We start from the raw sequence: 20,660 nt of genomic DNA, 5'->3' as shown, positions 1-20,660 counted from the left end.
GGTCCACACCAGTGCAAATAAAGGTTAAATCTCTCACTGGCCATCATGAACTAGCCTAATAACTCACGAGAGGCTATGGAGAGAGAACATGAAAAAAGCAGGTGTACAGACTTGATTAAAACGTCCAAAATCAGTGGACAACCGCAGGCAACGGTACTATATCCTTACACCTCCCCTAGCACCGCCAGGTCCGCAAGCAAAGGAACTTCAATGCGCCAAACACAGGATCCCCGCAAGCAGGGCCTGGTAACACAGGAGCTTTTCTGCCAAACAGTGACCGGACCGGAGCTTGCGCTGAATACCGGGGCTCCGATTGGCCACACGCCGTTGGGGAGGAGGAGACTGTTGGGGAGAGAGACAGGAGGAGGGGAGAAGGGGCCAAGGCCTTTTCCCTGCCCCCTCCCGGTCCCCTCCATCGGCCGCCGCGGGCGCCTAGTGCGTGGTTACTATGCAAATTGCAGCGATTGCGGAAATAAACAAGGGCACAGGGAGAGGAGAGAGGGACTGCGAATCGACTGCAACTTCTACAAAGTCTCATATAAATCCAAAGCACAAAAGGCAAAAGCAGAGAGAATCTGAGAACCAGCCAGCCCGGGTTGGATCGCTTTCAAAAGAGGAGAGAGAGAGAGAGACAGTGAGAGAGGCAGAGAGCGCGCGTTGCAATTGCAAAAGCCTTCTGATTTGGAGAGAGAGAGAGAAAAAAAAATCTCTAAGAAGCCTGCAATTGGCCAACAGCTTTAAAAAAAACCTCTTCCGGGTTTTCAACGGTTCCAAGTTTATTTAGATTTTTTTTTAATGCAAAAATAAAGGGGACAACAAATGAAGCAATTCGTCTGAACATTCTAAAGTTTCTCACGTACTCTTTTTACATTGCAATGGTACGTGGTACATCTTAAACTTTCTCTTTTGCGTTTATACGGATATGCGTTTTATAAACAACAATAACGGTAGAATGGTTTTGTTTAATGGCTAAAACTAAAATTTCTCTAGCTTGCATATGCATTTAAGTGGTTGCTGGGTAATGTCTATTGTGATGGTTTTGTTTTAAAGATGTAGCTTTGTGGATGGCTTTTTTGCTATGTGCATCTGAGACTGGGTTTCCTTTTTTACCCCCCTGAGATTTGAAAAAATTGCTGAGCTTGACAGATTTTTTTTTTTTTTTTTCCTTCTAGCGCTTGCTCCGTTCCAGAAACACGGTGGTGGGGGGAGGTGGTAGGGGGGGAATCCTGTACGTGCTGCTCTGTTCTGTAAAAAGGCGTCTGGCTTCAGCAGTCAACCTAACCCGAAAAGAAATGTCTGGAGAATAATTGACGATTCCATCCTCTAATCAATGGGACAATAGGGGAGATTGACAAAAGTTTTATCCAATCAGGAGAGAGCTCGGGTTCGCAATTGCCAGAGGGGGAGGAGCAGAGGATCTGAAGTTCTCTGCTGCTTTGAAAGGGATGGTGTGGCTCAAGCTGTCAAAGCTACAAGCTCTTCCGGATTTTAGTAAGCACAATAGGAAAGAGTTTTCGAGTTTAAAAAAAGAGAAGAAAAAAAAAAAAACACGGATGGGGGATTTTTGCATGAATCTTATGCTTTCTTCGCTGTCGTACTGGAAAAGTTAGAAAATTTCTGCTAGAGAAATATTTAACTTTGCATGGATTATTATTTTTAAATTCGGAAAGTTGTTAGTAACTGCCATGGGAGGTGAGGTTCAACTTTTAAAAATGTTCAACTTTTTAAAAACTTCCCTAAATTATGGGACTGTCGTGAGCTTTGGGAAGTAGTATAGTGCATATTCAGCATTACAAAACTTCTCTGATTATCTTAGAAGCTTTGGCTTTTCCAGTACGTTGGAGGAATAGGCAAGCCTCCCTTTTGGAAAGTCTAAACAAGTTTTAAGGACCAGAGAATGTTTCACAGGTGGACTGACAAGCTGTTTTTTACATTTGAAAGAAAGGGAGAGAAAGTAATTTTTCTTGACTTCTTTTGAATTCTGCTGTTTAAATATATGGTCAGTAGCAAATAGCACATCAGGACTGGCCAAATTCACATTTCTTCTTGTTACTACAACAACCCCCGTGGAGGGTATGTGTGGAAAGTTGCTGACTGGCTGACTCTTAGCTGGAATCTGGCCTCTTGGACAAGTCTTTGACACCAATCCAGTGGAAACCTACTGCAGTAGCTTATCTTGGAGACAGTCACTGGCAGCCTCTGCCTAAAATATATCCATCTCTTCCTTTCCTCTGAGCAGAGTAGACACTTAATTCTGTTAAGGAGTGAGTAGAAAATAATATGGGCTCTTTCCCATCTTTGTATTATATCCCATGGAGCTGTTTCCCAAGGCTTTAGGCCTTCTCATCAACTCCAGTTCGGGAATGTGATGTAAGAATCCACTTGCATTCTCAGTTCAACAACATGATTCCATTTAGGAATATAAGCACATAAGAAAAATCTGCACCCATGTGACCAGTCGGTAGAAAAAATAAACTAGAGAAGAAAAATGTTGAAAAATGCTAGTGATAAAGTCAGTCTTGGTAAGAACTACAGTTAATGGTGTTGTCACTTATGAACCCCAATTTTACCTTTACTGCTTTGGGCATTAAAAATCTAAATCATATTAATAAGATCTCCCTATTAAGTGACCTCTAAAATGAGAAGTATTTGAGATGTACATATAAGTGAAACCTTATTGACGTAATTTATATATCTAAGAGGATTTCACTAAAACTGGCAAGGTAACATTTCTGCAAATAAAACACAGCAAATGCAAGGCTGGGCTCGGTGCCAGGAAGAATATGGATAGCCAAGAGCATGACAGGAGCCTCTTTTGCACGGAGACAACCCCATTTCAAGGCAGCCTCCCAGCACTTGCAAAATAAATGATCGGAGCGGTTATTTCCAATAAGGGGGTTTATCCTTCCTAACAATAGGGCATTGATATGATTGCAGTAAACTAGTTTTCCTACTTCACCTGTGTTTCCTATACTGTTTTCTATGTCTTCCCTCTTCTTTCTCTCCCCGTCCCCCCTTCCTCCCCCCCCCCCCCCCAATCCGTGCTCACTCTCTCAGTGTCTTAGTATCTTTGTGAACTCTGGACAAAAAGATTTACTTTTGCAACTTGGGAAGGAGGGGAGAGAGTTGGAAATGTTTTTTACCCCCAGACTGCCCTCTGAGAAACATCTGTTTCTTTGTGTATTTAAATTTATGCCTGTTGGAGAGAAAGTTACCAGAAGCCTTTTTGTAACTGTAACTCTTCTACTGTATTTTTCTCAGTCGCGTTTCCAAAGGCTGTAGTTGGAACTGTACTTTGTAGTGTTTCCCCCGCCTCTCCCTCCCCTCCCCTCCCCCATCCTCCCGCGGGGGAGGGAGTGGGAGTTGGCGGAGATAGGAGAGAAAGCCGGAGCGGATGTGAAGGGCTTTGGTGCTGAACTTGGATCCAGCCCTTGCCTAGAGGGCGCAAACAATCGTCCCAAATCCAAAAGTCTTGCGAAGGGCGCCAAAAGTTACTTAAGATAATATTGCTAACCACAGAAAGCTGGAAATCGCGGGCACATCCACTGCTGCAACAAAAGAAGTTTTTAAAGTCGAAATATCAGCATTAAATTACTTTTCCCCATTCTTTTTTTCAACAAGGGCGACGTGCCAGTTTTTTTTTTTTCTCTTTCTTGAGATTCAATTAAAAGTAAGAATCTTTGGTATTTTGGAAGGAGGCAGATGTGAAGCCTATCTTTAAAAAAGAAAGATTTTAATCTGCTCTGGAAGACAGCTTCCCAAGAGTGCACACTTGAACAATAACTTCTCACTGTGCCTCAGTTACATGTTGGGACTGTCAGCCAGAAATGTCTATCGAGGAAACTTGGAGCGCCTTGAAGTTATAGATCCCAGCAAAGGTTTTTGTGGCCAGGGATTTTTTTGTCTCTGTAACTCCGGCTTTGCTTTTAGGACATTTTCCCCTACTGGAATCCAAGAGGAACTAAGGAAAAGCAGTTGTTTAGTTTGGAAAAATGGGACTCTCTTATGAAAGGTTTAAGCCATTATTTCCCCTCACCTCTTAATAAATAATCTGAAAGATGTCCAAGAATATTTAGAACCGGGAGTGTGAAAATGGTCTCTTGAACATCCAGGATTTATTTTAGCAATAAACTAACTGGAGGACAAGCATAAAATAATTTAGTCAAATGCAGAATATTTCCCCTGTGCCAATTTTGTTGCCCCTCCATTTAAAAAAGGGGGGGAAGGAGCCCAAATGAGAATGGCCTTTAACACCTCACCTGACCGTCACCTGCAGAGTGGGCATTCCTACAGTGAATTTTCCTCTTTTCAGAGGCTAAGCTATGTAACTTCTACCCAGGTGTAGATTCCCCTGACTGTGTGCCAGTGTCTTTCAATGTGATACACTCCTCTTTCCTTTCGGAATTTTGAGAAGGATCAGCAGATGCAGCAGGCTGCAAACTAGCCTGAGAGAGACATGGGGAGAAAAAGGTGGGATGGGAGTTTGGATGAAGGATATATATATATATATATATATATATATATATATATATATATATATATATATATATATGATTTCCCCCAAGGTAGGGAAGAGAGCCTAGAAGAGAAAATATGAGGTTAAAAAAAAAAACTGGAAAAGCAGGCTTATTTGGCAACTTGCCAAACCCTAAAAACCACCCCCCTTTTCTGCCAAAACAATACTTGAGCAGACCTAAAATAATTGCAGGAAGCTCTTTTCCATTTTAAGAACTATTACCTGGGGGAGGAAAAAGGGGATTCTTAAAAGGCACCCGGTCCAGCGGTGTTCCAGGCACAGGGACAGTAATGAGAGCCTGTGTCCAGTGCTGGGCACGCGTTTGTGGACCAGAATCATCTCTCTTCCCGCAGGAGCCATCCCTTTTAACAATTTTTTTTCCCCTAAAAAGAAAAAGATGTCACAGCTACCCCACTGTTGTTTCTGAACGTGATAGAACTTTTTTCTATGGCGTCTGTGTTCAAACCCACTTAGTTTCACAGTCCTGGGAGGGAGAATGCTCATTAATCTCCGCCTCCCTTTCTCCCAGACAACCCCCACCCCACCCACTCCTAAATCCGGCGAATCTTCTGTGTGTGAAAATTTTCTCTACCACCCCCGCTCCTGAATGCCATCGGACTTCAGTGACACAAAGTTTGCAGGATTTTGTGCATCCTTACGTCTGCCGACAACGATCTATTTTCGCAGAAAGCTTCCTCGGAGAGATCGCAAGGCTTTGCAGCCATACCGCATTTCAGAGGAGAAGAAAGTTACCTAGGAGGTCCGATTTAAAAATAAATAAATAAATAAATAAATAATTTGCATACATGCAAACGGACCCTCAGGCCTCGCCCCAGGGTCTCCCGGTGCCCACGACGCGAACCGGGGGATACCCCACCTGGCAAAGTTGCCAAAGTCCTCCCCCCTCACTCCCCGCCCCCCCGCAGGTCCGCGAAGGTCTGCGGCGGGAGTGGGGGGATGGGGATGAGGAAAAGTAGTTTTGTTTGCTTAAGCACATCCTGTGGCAGCCTATAGCTGCCCGGGAGGACAGACTGTCACCGCTCCTCACTGCGTCCCCCAGTAATGCGCTGAGCTGGGGACGGGCTGGGGGGCTGCTTGGGGGGGAGGGGGGCGCGCGGTGGGACGGGAGAGCCAGCGAGCCAGGGCGCGGGAGAGGGAGCGAGCGAGCGAGCGAGCGCGAGCGGCCGCGGAGGCTCGGACCGGGCTGGCCGCACGGCGCCGCAGCCGCCCCCTCCCCCAGTCCCCCCCCCCCCCGCCCCCGGCGGCGGCGGCGGCGCGAGCGGGCGCGGCCGTGCGGTGCGGTGCAGAGCGGCGGCGGCGGGCGCGCGGGCAGCTCACGGGCACCCGGCCGGGCGGGCGGGCGCGGGCGCGGGAAAGGGTGCGCTATGCCTTTAACGCCCGCGTACAGTAGGCATGTATAGTGGAGTGTAGGGAAACTCTAGGCGGGGTTAAAGTTCAGCTCATGGAGCGGCACTAGCGCTGGCTGGCTGCAGTTGAGCCGAGTTGGAAATGTGAACGCAAGAAGCAGGCTTGATTTTTTTTTTCTTCTCCCCCTTCTCTCTCTCTCTCTCTCTCTCTCTCTCTCTCCCTCCTCTCCTCCTCCTCTCTCCCTCTTTCTCTCCTCTCTCACCACCCGCACTCACGCACACCTTCCAACCCGCACACCCAGACGCACACGCACAGCCCACCGCCCGGCAGTTATGTATTCTCCGCTCTGTCTCACCCAGGTAAGCAGCTGTTTGGATGCGGAGGGGCCGGGGGCCGGGGGGCTGAGTAGGGGCTGGGTGGGCAGGGGGTGCCGGGGTCCGACACGTCGGCTGGGCCCGGGGCATGTGTCTTGGTGTTGTGTGCCCATGTCTGCGTGTGTGTGTGTATGTGTGTGCGCGTGTGTGCTCGTGGGGAGGGGGGAGGAAAGGGGGAAGAAATACAGCTTTCAGAAAGTAACTTTGTTTCCATGCGGGTGCATTCCTGCTGCACGGCCATTTGTGTGGGCACATGGCTAATGGCGCCCTCTTATTAATGCGTTAATTAATATCGGGGCGCCGGACTGCGGAACGGCGGTGCTCTCGGACGCCCCGCACGTGTTCCCGCGGGCTGCAGCCCATGACACGCTGAAATCTGGGCTCAGCGTTTCTGCAGCCGCGGGGCCGGCGCCCGTGGCTCCGCAGCGCCCGGGGAGGGGGCCGCCGACGGCGCCCACCGCGCGCCCCGCCGCCTCGCGCGCTGCGGGCACCCGGAGCCCCCGGCGCGGGAGGACCGGGAGCCCCGCGCGCCCGCAGCCCCGCTCCTGGAGCCCCGCGCCGCCGCAGCCACCCCAAAACTCTTACTTTTGTTTATTGTTTGTGAGCCTTTGGGGTTCAGCCGCGGGAGGGACGCGGGCCCGGTGTCCCCGGCCCCGGGCCCGGACAGCGCCCCTCGGACGCGCGCGGGCGGCGGGGAGCCGGCCCCCGGGCTCCGCGGAGCTGGGCTGTGGGGACGCGCGGGCGGAGCCTGCGGTTCTGGCCGCTCGCCTCCCGCTCGCTCTCCCGAGTGAAAGTTTCGGGGCCGGGACGAGCCCACGCTGCCAGCGCAGGTTGGCGAGCGGCAGAGGCCGCGGGCCGCGGGGCCGGGGGACGTCGGGCGGAGTTGGGCTCCCGGCCGTGAGCCCAGGCGGCGGCCCGGGCCAGACGTGGCTCCCCCCGCCGCCTCCCGCCACCGCCTCCCGCCGCCGCCGCCGCCGCCGCCGCGCGACTCGGCACGCTCTGCGCGCAGGACAGGGGCAACTTTCCTCCCCGATCCAACTCGGAGCGTGGGTTCTTTCTCTCCCCACCACCCCGCCTCTTCATGCCCTCCCTGTCCACCTCTTCGTGGTCTGCACCACCCCCAGGCAACATATTGTTACTTCATGGCTCCAAATCTGGTTCCTTTTGAATGTATTATTTTCTTGGACTCAAAGGCACGAAGTCAAAAGTGATTTTGCGGTGGGGAAGGGAGGCGGGGGAAGAAAAAAAGGAAAGGAAAAAAAAGTGTGAGCCTTCATACTGTTTTGGTACATGGCGATCTGACCATTAATCACTTGCATGAAGTTGTATGCTTCTTATAAAATGTTTATTCACCACTCCCTTAAAAAAAAAAAAAAAACACCAAAAAAAACCAGCTACCACTTCTTGCCTTCATTTTGCAGGAGATAACGGTTTAATCCGAATACTTTCTGGAAGGCTAAAAAAGTATCCATAGATATTCCTCCCCTCTGTAGAGTCTGGATTTATTTCCCACATGACATCTCTTCCTATTGCAATATCTAACAATAAAAAATACTGGTTATTTGATCTCAGAAGACTCTTAAATGCATATTTTATGTTGAAATGGTCTGTTTAGGATTTAGGCCTAGTATTAATAATGGATAGCAGTTGCTTTTAGTTATTGTAAAAGTTTTTATTTTTTTTTTATTTTCCTCTAAGAAACTTCCAAAGTTCCTATTTTAGTAACTTGTGGAAGTATGGAGTGAAACTTTTAAGCCACTCTGGCCAAGTTCACAGTTGCATATGGATAGGATGCAAAGTGTAAGATAATTTGAATGAGTTGCAAGGACCACAGTGAAAATGCTGAGATTCAAAGACTGAAGTTCCAGCTGACAAAAGTTTGCAACACATAGAACTTGTAGATAATACCAGTGTGCTGCAATAATAGGATACATTAGCGTCTTCTCAAGTGAGCTCTCAAAATTAAATTTATAGTTTTGAGATGGTGCACATAGGATACCTGTGTATCTATGTAGGCCCAGGGCATAGTTATTTATTTAACAAAGTTGGATTTTCTTGGTTTGTGAGCTATTATCACATTAAGAAAGTTTTTTCTTCTTCTTCTTCTTTATACATATTTGGCAGCATGATTGATGCATTCGCTAGGCCTTCTTCTGGAAGCACCACTAAGAGAAATGCTAACTTAGTGTATCAGTTTGTGAAGAAAACATATGCTAAATAGCAAATGAGGGCCATATATTTTATGATTTCTTCTTTTAAAAATTGATTTTCAATTTATTTAACTTGATAGAATATTTATGGAGCTTTAGAGCCAATTTTTAAAAAGAAAAACTTAGGTAGCTTATTGGTCTCTAAAGAAAATCCAGTAAGCACAGTGATAAAAGTACCCTCAATGAAAGAATAAACTCCATATATGTGTGTGCAATTTTAAAACACTTTATTAGAAAAATGCTAGGCATCTTATTTTAATATACAGGCATATCATAAGCAAACCATGTACCTGGCCACAGAATGATAACACAGTAGAAATACATAGGTGAACATTTGAGAAGTAGTCCCAGAAATGCCAGCATTCAGTGGTTCTTAAACTTGGCTTACTTACAAACTGATCAACGTTTAAGGTGCTGATTCAAAGTCATATCGCTTTGGAAACAGGTTTTCAGGTTTGTTTTTACTGGTGGACAGTAACTTTCTCACTGAGTGCATATGTAAAACCTCCTTTGTTTTCTCTTGACTATTTTGAAATATTGCATAATTTATGGCTCTATGTGCAGTAACATTATTTGTAAAGGCATACTATTTTTTTTTTTTTTTAAAGATCTAATGTATGCTATACCTGGACATTTCCTACAAGTTAATGATATTCTTTAGTTCTGATGTTCTGGAATATTTCTAATTGTGAGTTGAGAAAAATAACTAGCACTCTAATGGTGCATGTGTGTAAAGTTATACAAAATGCTGTGCACTTTTATTGGCACATCCTTGAAACCTTTGAAGAGTAATAAGTTGTAAAAACTTTTGATGCAAAAATGAGGACTTAGATTATTCTTAATGTTTAGTTGATATAGTTGACCTTATTTAAGGATTTTTGGGATGGGATAGATGGGCATTGGGTTGGCAGGTACACAAAATCCTCTTGAACACGAATGAACGCAGTTCTCCGCTCTCTGAGAAACATGTTGGGAGTATCTTTGAGCACTTAAATGCCATATTAGAATGCTTGTTTAAAAAGTTTATTATTAATAAAGCTTTTTAATAAGAGAATGTTTTAGCATAAATGTGAATTGTTTGGGACTATGCTATTCTTTGCGTTATAAAATAGGGCTGAGACTTTAAAATGAAATCCTCCCTTTGGTGAAAGCTCACTTTGTAGTTAAGGTAGGCTCCAGGAGTTCTTTGCAGAAAGCCATAGAGCCTTGGTCCCTAGCATGTCCGTCCTATGTTTACAATAAAATCAGTCAATGTGAGGGACCATTTCAAACTCCAAATTTATGTATTTTAGAGCATTTCAAGGATGAGCTCAGAATTTAGTAATGTTTAAATGCTTTGTGGTGTGGCATGTCTCTTAGTAGATAAACTGTGACTTGAAAATTGCCATCCCCGGACCCCTATTTCTCTCTTCTAGAGTATGGCAGTAAGAAAGATTTTTTCAAACATCAGAAATTGAAAAATGCCAAGGGTTTTTGGTAAAGGATAATATAATTCTTGTATTTTTTTTTTTCTGTTCCTTCTTCACTTAAAGAAGGCTCACATGTTACAAAAGCTGACTTCTTGGATTCTTTTATTGAAAAAGAGCAGTTTTCAAAGTTAAACTTGAAATGCAGAGACTGAAATTTAGTCAGAGAGAAAAAAAGGAAATCTTATTTATTGAAATGATTTATTATGTATTTAATTAATATATACTTTTCAAAACAATAATATGTGTTTAGATGATTTTTTTGTAATTTATAATATTTTAACAGATTTCATTATTAAAATATTTTTACCAGTTTTAACCACTCAGTTTACATTTGAACTTTAAAAAATTTAATAATTTTTAATAGTAGTAGTATTTTGGACACTGCAGTTAATTCTGTCTCCAAAGTATATCTTTAGCTGGATATTATGAACTGAAAAAGAATGCATTTTATAATGTTTGTCTGCCCTACACCCTTTAAAAAAGTCATCGAGTATCTCTTTGATTTTCTTATTCTCATTTATTTGAAAGTAAATAATTTATCTTTTTGGGGGGGTTGTTCGGCAGAGAAAAGTTATGTAAGATTAGTGTGTGTTGGTTAATCAAAAGTTAAATGTACTGAGAAAGCTTTGTGGAGGTTATTGTTTAATTTTTTAAAATTTTATTTTTATATTTACTAAGAAAATGTCAAGTAAAAAGAATCAAACATCTTCAGTAAAACAGTAAGAAAAATTTAAATATTTTAAATTCCATTTTATTTTGAAATTACTTGAATTTTAAGAGGCTACCATGAAGGTTTTCCTGGAGTCTCATAAACATTGAATATACCAGGTTCTCCTTTATTTTCTGTGAGAAAAAGCCTGAAGTATTATTTTCAAAAGTTAAATAATTATTTTGTGTTTTTGAGGGATGATCATTACTGAAGGCATTTCACAATCATATCAGTAAATTAAATGTATTTAGTTGCAACACTGTTGTCACAGTGACACATTCTGTTTACTATCTGGAATGTACGCTTTTCTTTGTGTGTTCTTTTCCCCCTCTCTGCCCCCTTTTTGTTTCATTCCCAGAGTCTCAGAAATTATGCCTTGAAGATAGATCTTTTATTTTAGCCTGATGAATATCAGATTCATCTGTTCTTTTGTATGTGATTCTCTGCTATATTTTTCTAAGTTTTTGACTAAAAATATTTATGTACAACTGGAATACTTAAAAAGGAATTAAGATATTACCCAAATGACTAAGACAGAGATCAGCGTCTACATGCAGTGTTTTTAGAGGGAAAGTCTTTATTTTCATTGATCGCAGAGACGATTTCTGCTCCTAGACTTCCACAAACATTGACTGGCATCTAAATGTTTCGGATTTGCCAATCTGGCGGCTGAACCCTGGCTGTACTACAAGTAGTGAGGTCAAGGCTGGAGCAAAATTAGATATGCCTTCCTTGAAATAGGGTTAAGATTGTATATTGTTATAAGCATTCCGATAAACTTTACTTACCAGCCAAAGGATTTGCAACAAAGACTGGACCACAGAACCTGGGATGCTTCGGTGACTATACCAAAACATTCTTTAATTTTTTAGCCATTTTCTTCTTTGAGGTTGTGAGAAGTAATACCGGTCGCTTTCTTTTTTTCCCCCCTCACAGACTTCCCATAGGGATTCTTCTACATACGATTTTGGTAATTTAATCCTCGCATCAAATTTCAAGTGAAATAAATATTTTTTTTGAAGGTGACCATCTTAAAAAAAAAAAAAAGTTGTTTCTTTTTGTTTTCGGTGGTAGTCACACTTTTGTTTCTATTCATTTCCCTAGGATGAATTTCATCCTTTCATCGAAGCCCTCCTGCCCCATGTCCGAGCCTTCGCCTACACATGGTTCAACCTGCAGGCCCGAAAACGAAAATACTTCAAAAAGCACGAAAAGCGCATGTCAAAAGAAGAAGAGAGAGCCGTGAAGGATGAGTTGCTAAGCGAAAAACCAGAGGTCAAGCAGAAGTGGGCATCTCGACTTCTGGCCAAGTTACGGAAAGATATCCGACCCGAGTACCGAGAGGATTTTGTGCTTACAGTTACAGGGAAAAAGCCTCCGTGCTGTGTCCTTTCCAACCCAGACCAGAAAGGCAAGATGCGAAGAATTGACTGCCTCCGCCAGGCAGACAAAGTCTGGAGGTTGGACCTGGTTATGGTGATTTTATTTAAAGGTATTCCGCTTGAAAGTACTGACGGCGAGCGCCTTGTAAAGTCCCCGCAGTGCTCCAACCCAGGGCTCTGTGTCCAGCCCCATCACATAGGGGTTTCTGTTAAGGAACTCGATTTGTATTTGGCATACTTTGTGCATGCAGCAGGTAAGTGCGATGGTGAGACGTCCTTCTGCATTCTTCTGTGTGTGTGTCTCTCCTGATGACCCCTGTGTGTGCCGGGCCATTCTTGAACGCCCTCATTTGCAGGCTCTGTGCATATGGACAGTGTGGTTTCGAAGGTGGGCCGATGTCCGAACAGCCCCGGAGTCTGAGGTGCCACCTTCATTCGGATGGAAAAGCATAGCTTTGAGAGAATTCGCAATAAGTTTTGAGTTGGCAAGTGGCGTAATCAGAGGTGTCGGGTAGTCAGGTATGCTTATGTTTAAATCACAATTTTTGATGATGGGCAGAGAAGCCTATTAAAAACTCTTGTGATGGTGAATTTTACCTGGGAAGTGATCTAGTTAAAAAGCATGTAGTTCTGTTAGTGAGGCAATACTGTTAGTGGCTTTTCTTCTGGGGATGTTTTTAACCTACGGGGGCCTCTTGAACACCTTGCTAATTAAGATGAGATTGGAGGTGAGGTTATTGTTATTAAATTGCTGATCATTTATGAGGGGAAAATAATTATATTAATACGCAGACTTAGTTAGCTTTGCACTTAGGAACTTCTAGTGTTGTTTAAGAAAACTAAGGAATAAAGCAAACCAACTCTTTAAGTAGTTGATGGAGAAGTTAGCCTAGAAAGTAACCAACCTAGAGAGTGCACGAGTGCATTGAGAAATCCATACTGATAAATGGTTTAGTGAGCTGCTTTGATTCGTAATAAAATTATTTATTGCTTCAGGGCTGTTTTTCAGGGCATGTTTTACCTGGGCATATTACAGCAGTGAGAGTAGCATTCAGGATAAAACTCAATAGTTTTATTGAGTTAAAGACCGGATAAAATAATGCATTTTTACTTTGTTCCTTTCATCTTGTTTTAGACAAAAGGCTCATTGTGTTACGTGAAAGCTCAGATCTTGTGTAACTTGTTGACTTTTTATATGTACATATCGGTCATGATAGATCACCTTCATGGCAGTTACTTGAGCCTCATGGAAGAAAGAAGGCTGTGGAATCCTACCAGTAGATTGTTTGGGGGTTCATATAATTACTTTTTTTTTTCCACAAAGGAGAGAGAAGGTACTATCTGTAAAATCAACACTGTACTGCTTTGCAAAACATTTTTAATTATAAAGATGCAAGCTATATTTTAAAGACATGAGCTGAAATCCTATTCTCTGTTATTTTTCTCAATATATGTTTCAGACAGAGAACTTTTGTTAACCGTCTCTCCTTTATTTTTATTTTATTTTTTATATTTTATTGATTTTATACAGAGAGGAAGGGAGAGAGATAGAGAGTTAGAAACATTGATGAGAGAGAGTCATCGATCAGCTGCCTCTTGCACACCCCCTACTGGGGATATGCCCGCAACCAAGGTACATGCCCTTGACTGGAATCGAACCCGGGACCTTTCAGTCCCCAAGCCGACGCTCTGTCCATTGAGCCAAACCGGTCTTGGCAACCGTCTCTCCTTTAATAAGAAACTGGAGAAATCATCATTTGCATTCTGTTGGTAGGGATAGAGAAGTATTTTAGAGGATGTGATCTGTTAAGTGTTTAAAATATTGGGATTTCTGAAAATGTTTCTATGTAATTATAAGAAGTGCCTGTTGCTCCAGCAAGTTTTGGGTGGCGGTAATGAAAAGGCACACCTCTCAAGTGACCTTTACCCAGGAAAAGTAGTCCTCTCTGAACCCCTTTACCATCCCATTGTTGTTATTTTGTTTTGTGCTTTGAAAACGCCGAGTTAAATTTTTAAAAAAGCTATTTGCATATATGAGTGGAGATTCTGATAGGGAAAGGCAAGGTGCAAAGAAAATACGGGTGTTCTAAATGCTTCCAGGGAACATTTTTTTTAAATGTTGTGTTTAATCTTTTTAATATTTAGGAAGTAAGTATTTTATAAATTATAAGAAATGCTCTCATTGAAAATTGAGGGTGCCAACGGGTGATGCACATCACAGTATGTTCTGTACTTGCTTACAAAGTCCCATCAGGATGAAATACCTGTTGTGTTTTTATCGGTGCGAGCAGTTATCTATTCTAAGTTTTAGATGTAAACATTTCCTTTAGATTTAAGAGATGTAGCCTTCCTAGCTATTGCCATGGCATGCATTCTCTTTTGTTGCTGATGCTAGTACTTGTGCTGTTGCTCAGAGTCCTGGAGCTAACAGTCGCTGGCTGTTTCGGTACTTCAAGGGTGACGTTGGTAAAATGACGTGTAGACGGTTGCTTAGGAGAGTTAGCATCCTTATTGCCTATGAAAGATTTATGGACAGCAACATGGATCAGACTACCTTTCGGTTTGGTTTTCCTGATGTATCCCATAATCCCTTGTCAGGCCTGAACGCCAGCCAAGTGCCAGGCCATTGGTTTTACCGGAGGAGCAGCGCGCAGTAATGGCTGCTTCTCTGTGCGCGCTGCAGGAGGATTGCAAGAGGAAATATCAGGGGCCTTTTGTCTGAAAATATTTCAAATTTGATTTAAGAGATTTAGAGACCTGTTATTTGTGGGAGGGAAGCTGCCAATACAAATACGAGGTAGGCCGGTCAACTTACATACAACTGATTTGACAAGCATCTGTTATAATACCGAAGATTTGTAAACACTAAACAATGTTTTTACCTCCTTAAAAGTTTTGAGAACTTGCCAGTATTGGCAGGAGGCAGAGACTCTGGAACGTGCTTCAAGAAACATGCCAAAATCATTGTGGCCTTTTCACCTAGCGTCCGCTCCCCCACCTCTTTCTTTAAATTGTTATATATTGTGTTCTCCCCCTACATCTTCTTTTCCCCCCTAGCTGGCCACAAAAGGGAGGGTTTTGTGTGTGTGTGTGTGTGTTTCCTTCTAAAAAATGTGTACAATTATTGCTTTATTCCTTGGCCTCTTCTTTGGTAGGAAGCTGAAATCTTAGAACACACGTGTAAATGCTGGAAACTAATGCAGAATCAATCATCTTTTTTTTTTTTTTTTTTAAAGCAGAGACGATCTAGCCTGAGACTTATTCAGATGCTAAAATACAATACATAAATTACATTCCAAATTCTCCCTCTAAATGCAGGGGCATTCGAACCCTGTGAATTTTGTGGCTGATAAATAGTAACAAGTACAATGAAATCGGAGTGATTCCAAAAGCCTGAGAATTTCATCTCGTTAAAAGTATAAAAGAGTATATTCATTTTTGTTTGGTCTCTGCTTGAGTTGTCCTGTCTCTGTATCGTATGACAACTTGGAGATATTATGGTATTGTGGCAAGTGGTATTCTTCGTGGGTGTGTAACAGTAAAGCTAATTTATGACCAGTCTTTACCAGATGATCTGTATCAGAATCTACAATATACCCGGCACGTGGCAAGGTCACAATTTAAGTTGTTAAGGTCATAACCTTAGCCACCAGGCATTTGACCTTTTAGATAAAGTTAACCTTTGTTCATTAGTAGGCACTCAACCGAGAACTTTCTGGAGAGTTTTTTGTTGTTGTTGTGTGTGTTTTTTTTAAACTGCTTCTATATAACTTCTGGTAATGTAATCAGATGCTAGGGAGATTTTCACCTGAGTTAGTTAAATTTTGTAAGAAGTTAGATTTTTTTTTAAGAATGCTTCTCTTGCATTAGAGGTAGGTTGCTGTATCCAGGTCCCAGAATGACGGTGTCACACGTTATTTTTCATAGTTATTACCTGCTTGGGGGAGGAGGGGAGTAGAATGAAAGCTCTGAGGCAGCTGTGTGAAGATGTTTAAAAATAAAAATTAAACAAATAAAATTATGTTTAATTCATAATTTCTGTGCTAGTTTCTAAGTTGGGCTCAAACACTAAGTCACAATGAACATCCTCACTTTTTGCACCAATCTTAGAATTTTCTAAAATTGGAAGATATTTTTAGTGGTCTTAAAATTTACTTTGAAAGATCAATAAATGACCCAAATCTGCCAGCTAATTGCTGTCATTGTTAATTACCCAGTGACAGAGAAAATTGAATTTGTCCTACTGGTAGCACGAGTACTTGGTTAGTTTTAAGGTACAAAGCGAACATTTTTTGCATGGTGATGTTTTAGTACAATAGTAACTGATTGCTTCATGCTGCCCCTGTTCCTGCCTTTACTTAGTTAGCTTTGCTTGGACTAGGGTGAGCAAAGGTCCAATCACTCACTGAAAGCTGTTGCCATGCCTCGGAATTCTGGTACCTGTAAACCTGTGCTGCAGTATTACTGATTACCATATCACCTGTACCATATTATTCACATTATTGCTAGCGCGAATGCTCATTTAAAATTATTTACAGTACTGCGAGTTTTGCTCTGATATGCCATGTATTATTCTGTTTCAACAAGAGAGAGAGAAAGAGAGAGGGAGGGGCAGGCTCCCATTTAGGTGCATTTTAGTTTTATTTTGGCTTCGTGATTGCCATTCCTTCATAGAGTAATAGAGAAAGCCGTGATATGCAGATAGACCAGATGGTCATGTTGACAGGTTGAGAATTCACTTCCTACTGCTTCAGAACAGGTGTAAAATTAGGAGTGTCTGTGTATGAGTGTATGTGTGCGTCGTGTGCACATCCAGGCTGCACACAGAGTTGTTTAGAGCAGTGGAAATGGTTTCTTTCTTCTTATTTATTTTTAAAAGTAAAGCTGCTACTTTAAATACAGTGTAACTATACGCATAAGGTTATTAATGCACAGAGAATAATTATTGTAATAATTTTTAAGTAAATGTTTATAATTTTAGGCCAAATTAATTACTATAACAATTTCCTAATTTTTAGATAACCACATTAGTTTATGGTAGTATTGCATATCTCAACTATGTTCCATATATTCTGTTAGCAGATATATGTGTGTATGTGTTTATGTCCAAGTCTAGGACTAGACATTATGTAATTAAACTTCTTCAGTGCCTTAAAAACTCCCTGGTTGGAAGCTGTGCAGTTACTTTCTGTGATTTGTAATCATAAACTGTGTTTGGAAAAAGAAGGAGTAAGACTAATATGCATTTACAATTAATAGAGTAAGTACCACCCTACCTCAAATTCTAACTCTAACCTAACACTACACTTGTGATACATTTTTGTGACTGACTGATCTACTGTAAATAATTGGTATATGCACACAATTTCAGAAAACGTCATTTATCTGTTTATTTGTCTCTCAAGTCTTCAAAGGAAAGAGCACTAACAATCAACAAACTTGAGATAAATATGGCTTATACACCCTGGAGTGTTTTCTGTGTAACTTGAAGATAGTAACAATATCCGTTATCTAGAATTTAGTAACAGTATCCTTTATGTAGAATGTAGTGAAAAAGGTGGACATTCAGAGGCCGAGAATGTATAGGAATAAGGAGGAAGAATGGTTTTGGTGTAAACCTTTAACAGAGGAGGTCAGTTCATTTATGGCTAAGAGGTTCGAGTGTTGGTAAGAAATTTCTCAATGCTGCTGGCTTGGATTTGCCTTGTCTTTTTTTCCACCCAGTGATGAATAGCATTAATTTAAACCTATTTAGGGCTAGTGTGGGAGAAACCACAGCCTTTGTTGTGGTCACTGCTGTACACAGTAGGACTGGTGTTTCACTTGGTTAAGGCCTCAAGCTGCTTCCAGAAGACACAGAACAGCCTGCTGGCTTTTTTAAAACTTGCACAGAAGCAACAACAGTTCTAATTGCTCACAAATGTTAATATAGATTATTGAAAACAATTCTGAGGGTTAGAATAGGGGTGGAAAAACACATCAAATACAGATTGAATGCAGTGAATGTGCTAACCATTGTTTTTATGACCATTTCAGCAACAATTTCTCCATGGTTATTTAGAGTTTAGATGTTGCTTTTCAATATATTTTAAATTGTAAATCATTGGGAGCTGGGGTAAGGAGGAGGAAGAAGTCAGGTGGAGGAGGAAGAGAATGAATGAACTGGCATGCTTTGTTAAGAGAAACATAAAACCGTGAACTTAATCGCAAATGGAGATGCTCTAAAAAGTGTTTTGGTTTAAGTAATGACTGTAAGAGGATCCCAAGCAACAAGATATCAAGAGAATTTTATAATCTATCTCCCCACATTTTTTTTTTTTTGCACACTTTCTTTTAGACTAAGAGACTACTTGTGGCTTTTGGAGTTTCTGTGCAAATTTTTAGAAAGAAAAGTTACACAAATTTTTTTTTTTTAGTTTTTAGGGGTCCATTTAGGGACACTATGGCACACACATACTTGAAAAGGAGCTATTGAGATGTTTATTATTATTACCATTTTACCTTTTAAGGTGACAGCTTAATACTGTTGTCTATTTTTTGGCTGTCAGCCACTAAGGCAACTGTAAGATACAAATTACCGATCCAAACTTTAGTGTCCCTAAACTTAACCAGAATTCTATAGCTGCTGCAAAGACAGAAATGACTCCCCCCCCCCCCCCGAACCCCACTCCTGGGTTTCCCCCAAATATTAGAAAACAGTGTTGTATGTTTTGTTATGATAACTCCACAGTGTAAAAGTATATTTTATCTAATGGAATTTGTCCTCCCATTTTAGTGAAATAAACATGGCTTATGAGGCAAAGAAATAAATCCACAAATGACAAACTGTGGCAGCTTCATGGCAGAGATCTTTTTGCTGTTCTGTTTGTAAAGAAGCTAAATAAGATTAAGCTAAACAAGATAAAACTGAAGGAAAGACGTTCATTTGTGTTATGTATTTTGGCAAGTGTTGGTCTTCTTTGACATGTAATAAATTGCTCATCCCAAACCTAGAAATGATTAGGATGGTCATAATAACTGGAGGTTGAAGTGGAACAGCTTAATCTTCTTTGTGAACTTTAAACTTATTGCTCCTTGTGTCTTTTGCATACCTTCCTAGTGATAGATATTTTGGGTTTTGATCAATTGAGAGATGAATGGAAGGAAGGGAGGGTGGAAGACAAATAACTTTTACTGAATATCTCTTTTATGGCAAGCACTGTGCTAAGTTTTGCCCTGTGCTGTAGCTTTTTTTCTTTCCTCTTCTTTTTTAAAAACTGAATAGCAATATTGTGAATAAATAATACACTCTCCACTTGTACAGATGAAAATAAAGTTTCAGAGTGGCCAAGTCAGAGCAAAATTAAATTCAGACTTGCTGATTCCAAATTATTTGCTGTTAAAAATAAAATCCAGATGTGTATCCTTCTTTCTATTTTGTTGTTTGGGGTTGGCTGTCATTTATTATTATTATTGTTTTTAAAATGTATTTTATTGATTTTTTGCAGAGAGGAAGGGAGAGGGATAGAGAGCTAGAAACATTGATGAGAGAGAAACATCACTTGGTTGGAAGTAGAAATGGTTGTGGGCTTGTCAGTGTGGGGGCCAACAACCTGGAATGACTTGTTCTATTTTGTTTTTAGAAAGTTGAAGTTAGTGAATTCTACTGTGTTTCCCTGAAAATAAGACCTAGGGCGTGGAAAGATAAGACATCCCCTGAAAATAAGACCTAGTGCAACTTTGGGAGAAAAAATTAATATAAGACACTGTCTTATTTTCGGGGAAACAGGGTATTTGACATCATGACACAAGTTTAAGATGAAAAACATTTTTTTTTTTTTTAGTAAGATAAAGTTAGATGAATTGGTTCTAAAAATTTTGGGAAGCCATTGAGAATTAAGGCAAGCATTATTTTAAAAATCAGAGTCCCATGTGATATTTTACTAGGTAGACTTTTTAAAAAATATTTTCTTACATGCATGACATGTATATTAATAACTTCCCACAATGATTAGATTAAAAATTTAAAATTTACTCCATAAAGACCCTCTGATTATGGCCTTGTGTATAATTATTTAAAAGAAAGCAAAAATGGAGTGCTTTTAGTTAAAAAAAATTTTAAATATGTAAAATAGAAAGAAGAGTTTAAAATAGGGACAAGCTTTATCTTAATGCCCTTAAATGATTTATTGATGGATTTATTTAATGCCCTTATATTTATTTTTTTAAGCTTAGGCAAGATTAGTTCTTAATGACTTTAATGCAAAAATGCAGTCTCACTCAATATGAATTTTATATTTGTAAATAGAAACAAAAATGGCCAGCAAAATAATTTTTACTATATTGGTTCTACATGTTAATTCTCTTAGGATTTTTAAAATAAAGTATGCTGCTGAACTGGAACCTATAATGAATAAAATAAAATGTAAGTTTCTTTTTAAGAAATGCTAGTAAGTCTTAACGTTAGGGTTGTTGAGTATCAGTTATGCTGGAGGAGGAAAATTTAGGTTTGTGAATAAAAGTGAATAAATTGGAAACAAAAAAGGGTTAAAATTAAAAAATGGGATTCACAGTCATTGTTCTTCCACCCCGTTTCCATACTGCCTGCCTTATGATGTCTCTGGTGTTTATGGTGGTCCCAAATCCTGTGAAT

The 20,660-nt window shown here is 41.0% G+C and overlaps 1 protein-coding gene and 1 long non-coding RNA gene across 40 annotated transcripts in view; one reads left to right on the top strand and one right to left on the bottom strand.

The window, feature by feature from the left end:
• The first annotated feature begins 546 nt into the window (after positions 1–546).
• The window catches only part of NFIA (nuclear factor I A), a 371,362-nt gene continuing 351,248 nt past the window's right edge, over positions 547–20,660 (top strand). For 8 of the 39 annotated variants that reach the window (XM_045584522.1, XM_045584525.1, XM_045584526.1 and 5 more), the window contains exons 1-2: positions 5,795–6,243; positions 11,751–12,282. In XM_045584522.1, the coding sequence (XP_045440478.1) occupies positions 6,217–6,243; positions 11,751–12,282 (559 nt within the window). In that variant the 5' untranslated portion in view covers positions 5,795–6,216. Of the gene's footprint in view, positions 879–5,703; positions 6,244–10,615; positions 10,657–11,750; positions 12,283–18,803; positions 19,376–20,660 lie in introns of those variants that run through there. The other 31 variants (XM_036444064.2, XM_045584530.1, XM_045584519.1 and 28 more) reach the window with 16 other exon arrangements.
• On the bottom strand, positions 4,899–7,231 carry LOC123652711. The gene is made up of 2 exons (XR_006742180.1): positions 6,844–7,231; positions 4,899–5,269 (listed from the first exon to the last, which is right to left on the bottom strand). It is a non-coding gene; the product is annotated as an uncharacterized LOC123652711 (long non-coding RNA).

The sequence above is a fragment of the Pipistrellus kuhlii genome, unplaced genomic scaffold, assembly GCF_014108245.1.
Source record: "Pipistrellus kuhlii isolate mPipKuh1 unplaced genomic scaffold, mPipKuh1.p scaffold_m20_p_2, whole genome shotgun sequence".
NCBI classification, from domain to species: Eukaryota; Metazoa; Chordata; class Mammalia; order Chiroptera; family Vespertilionidae; genus Pipistrellus; species Pipistrellus kuhlii.
Note: the sequence above shows the minus strand (reverse complement) of the source record. Positions and strands in the feature narration are given on the sequence as shown.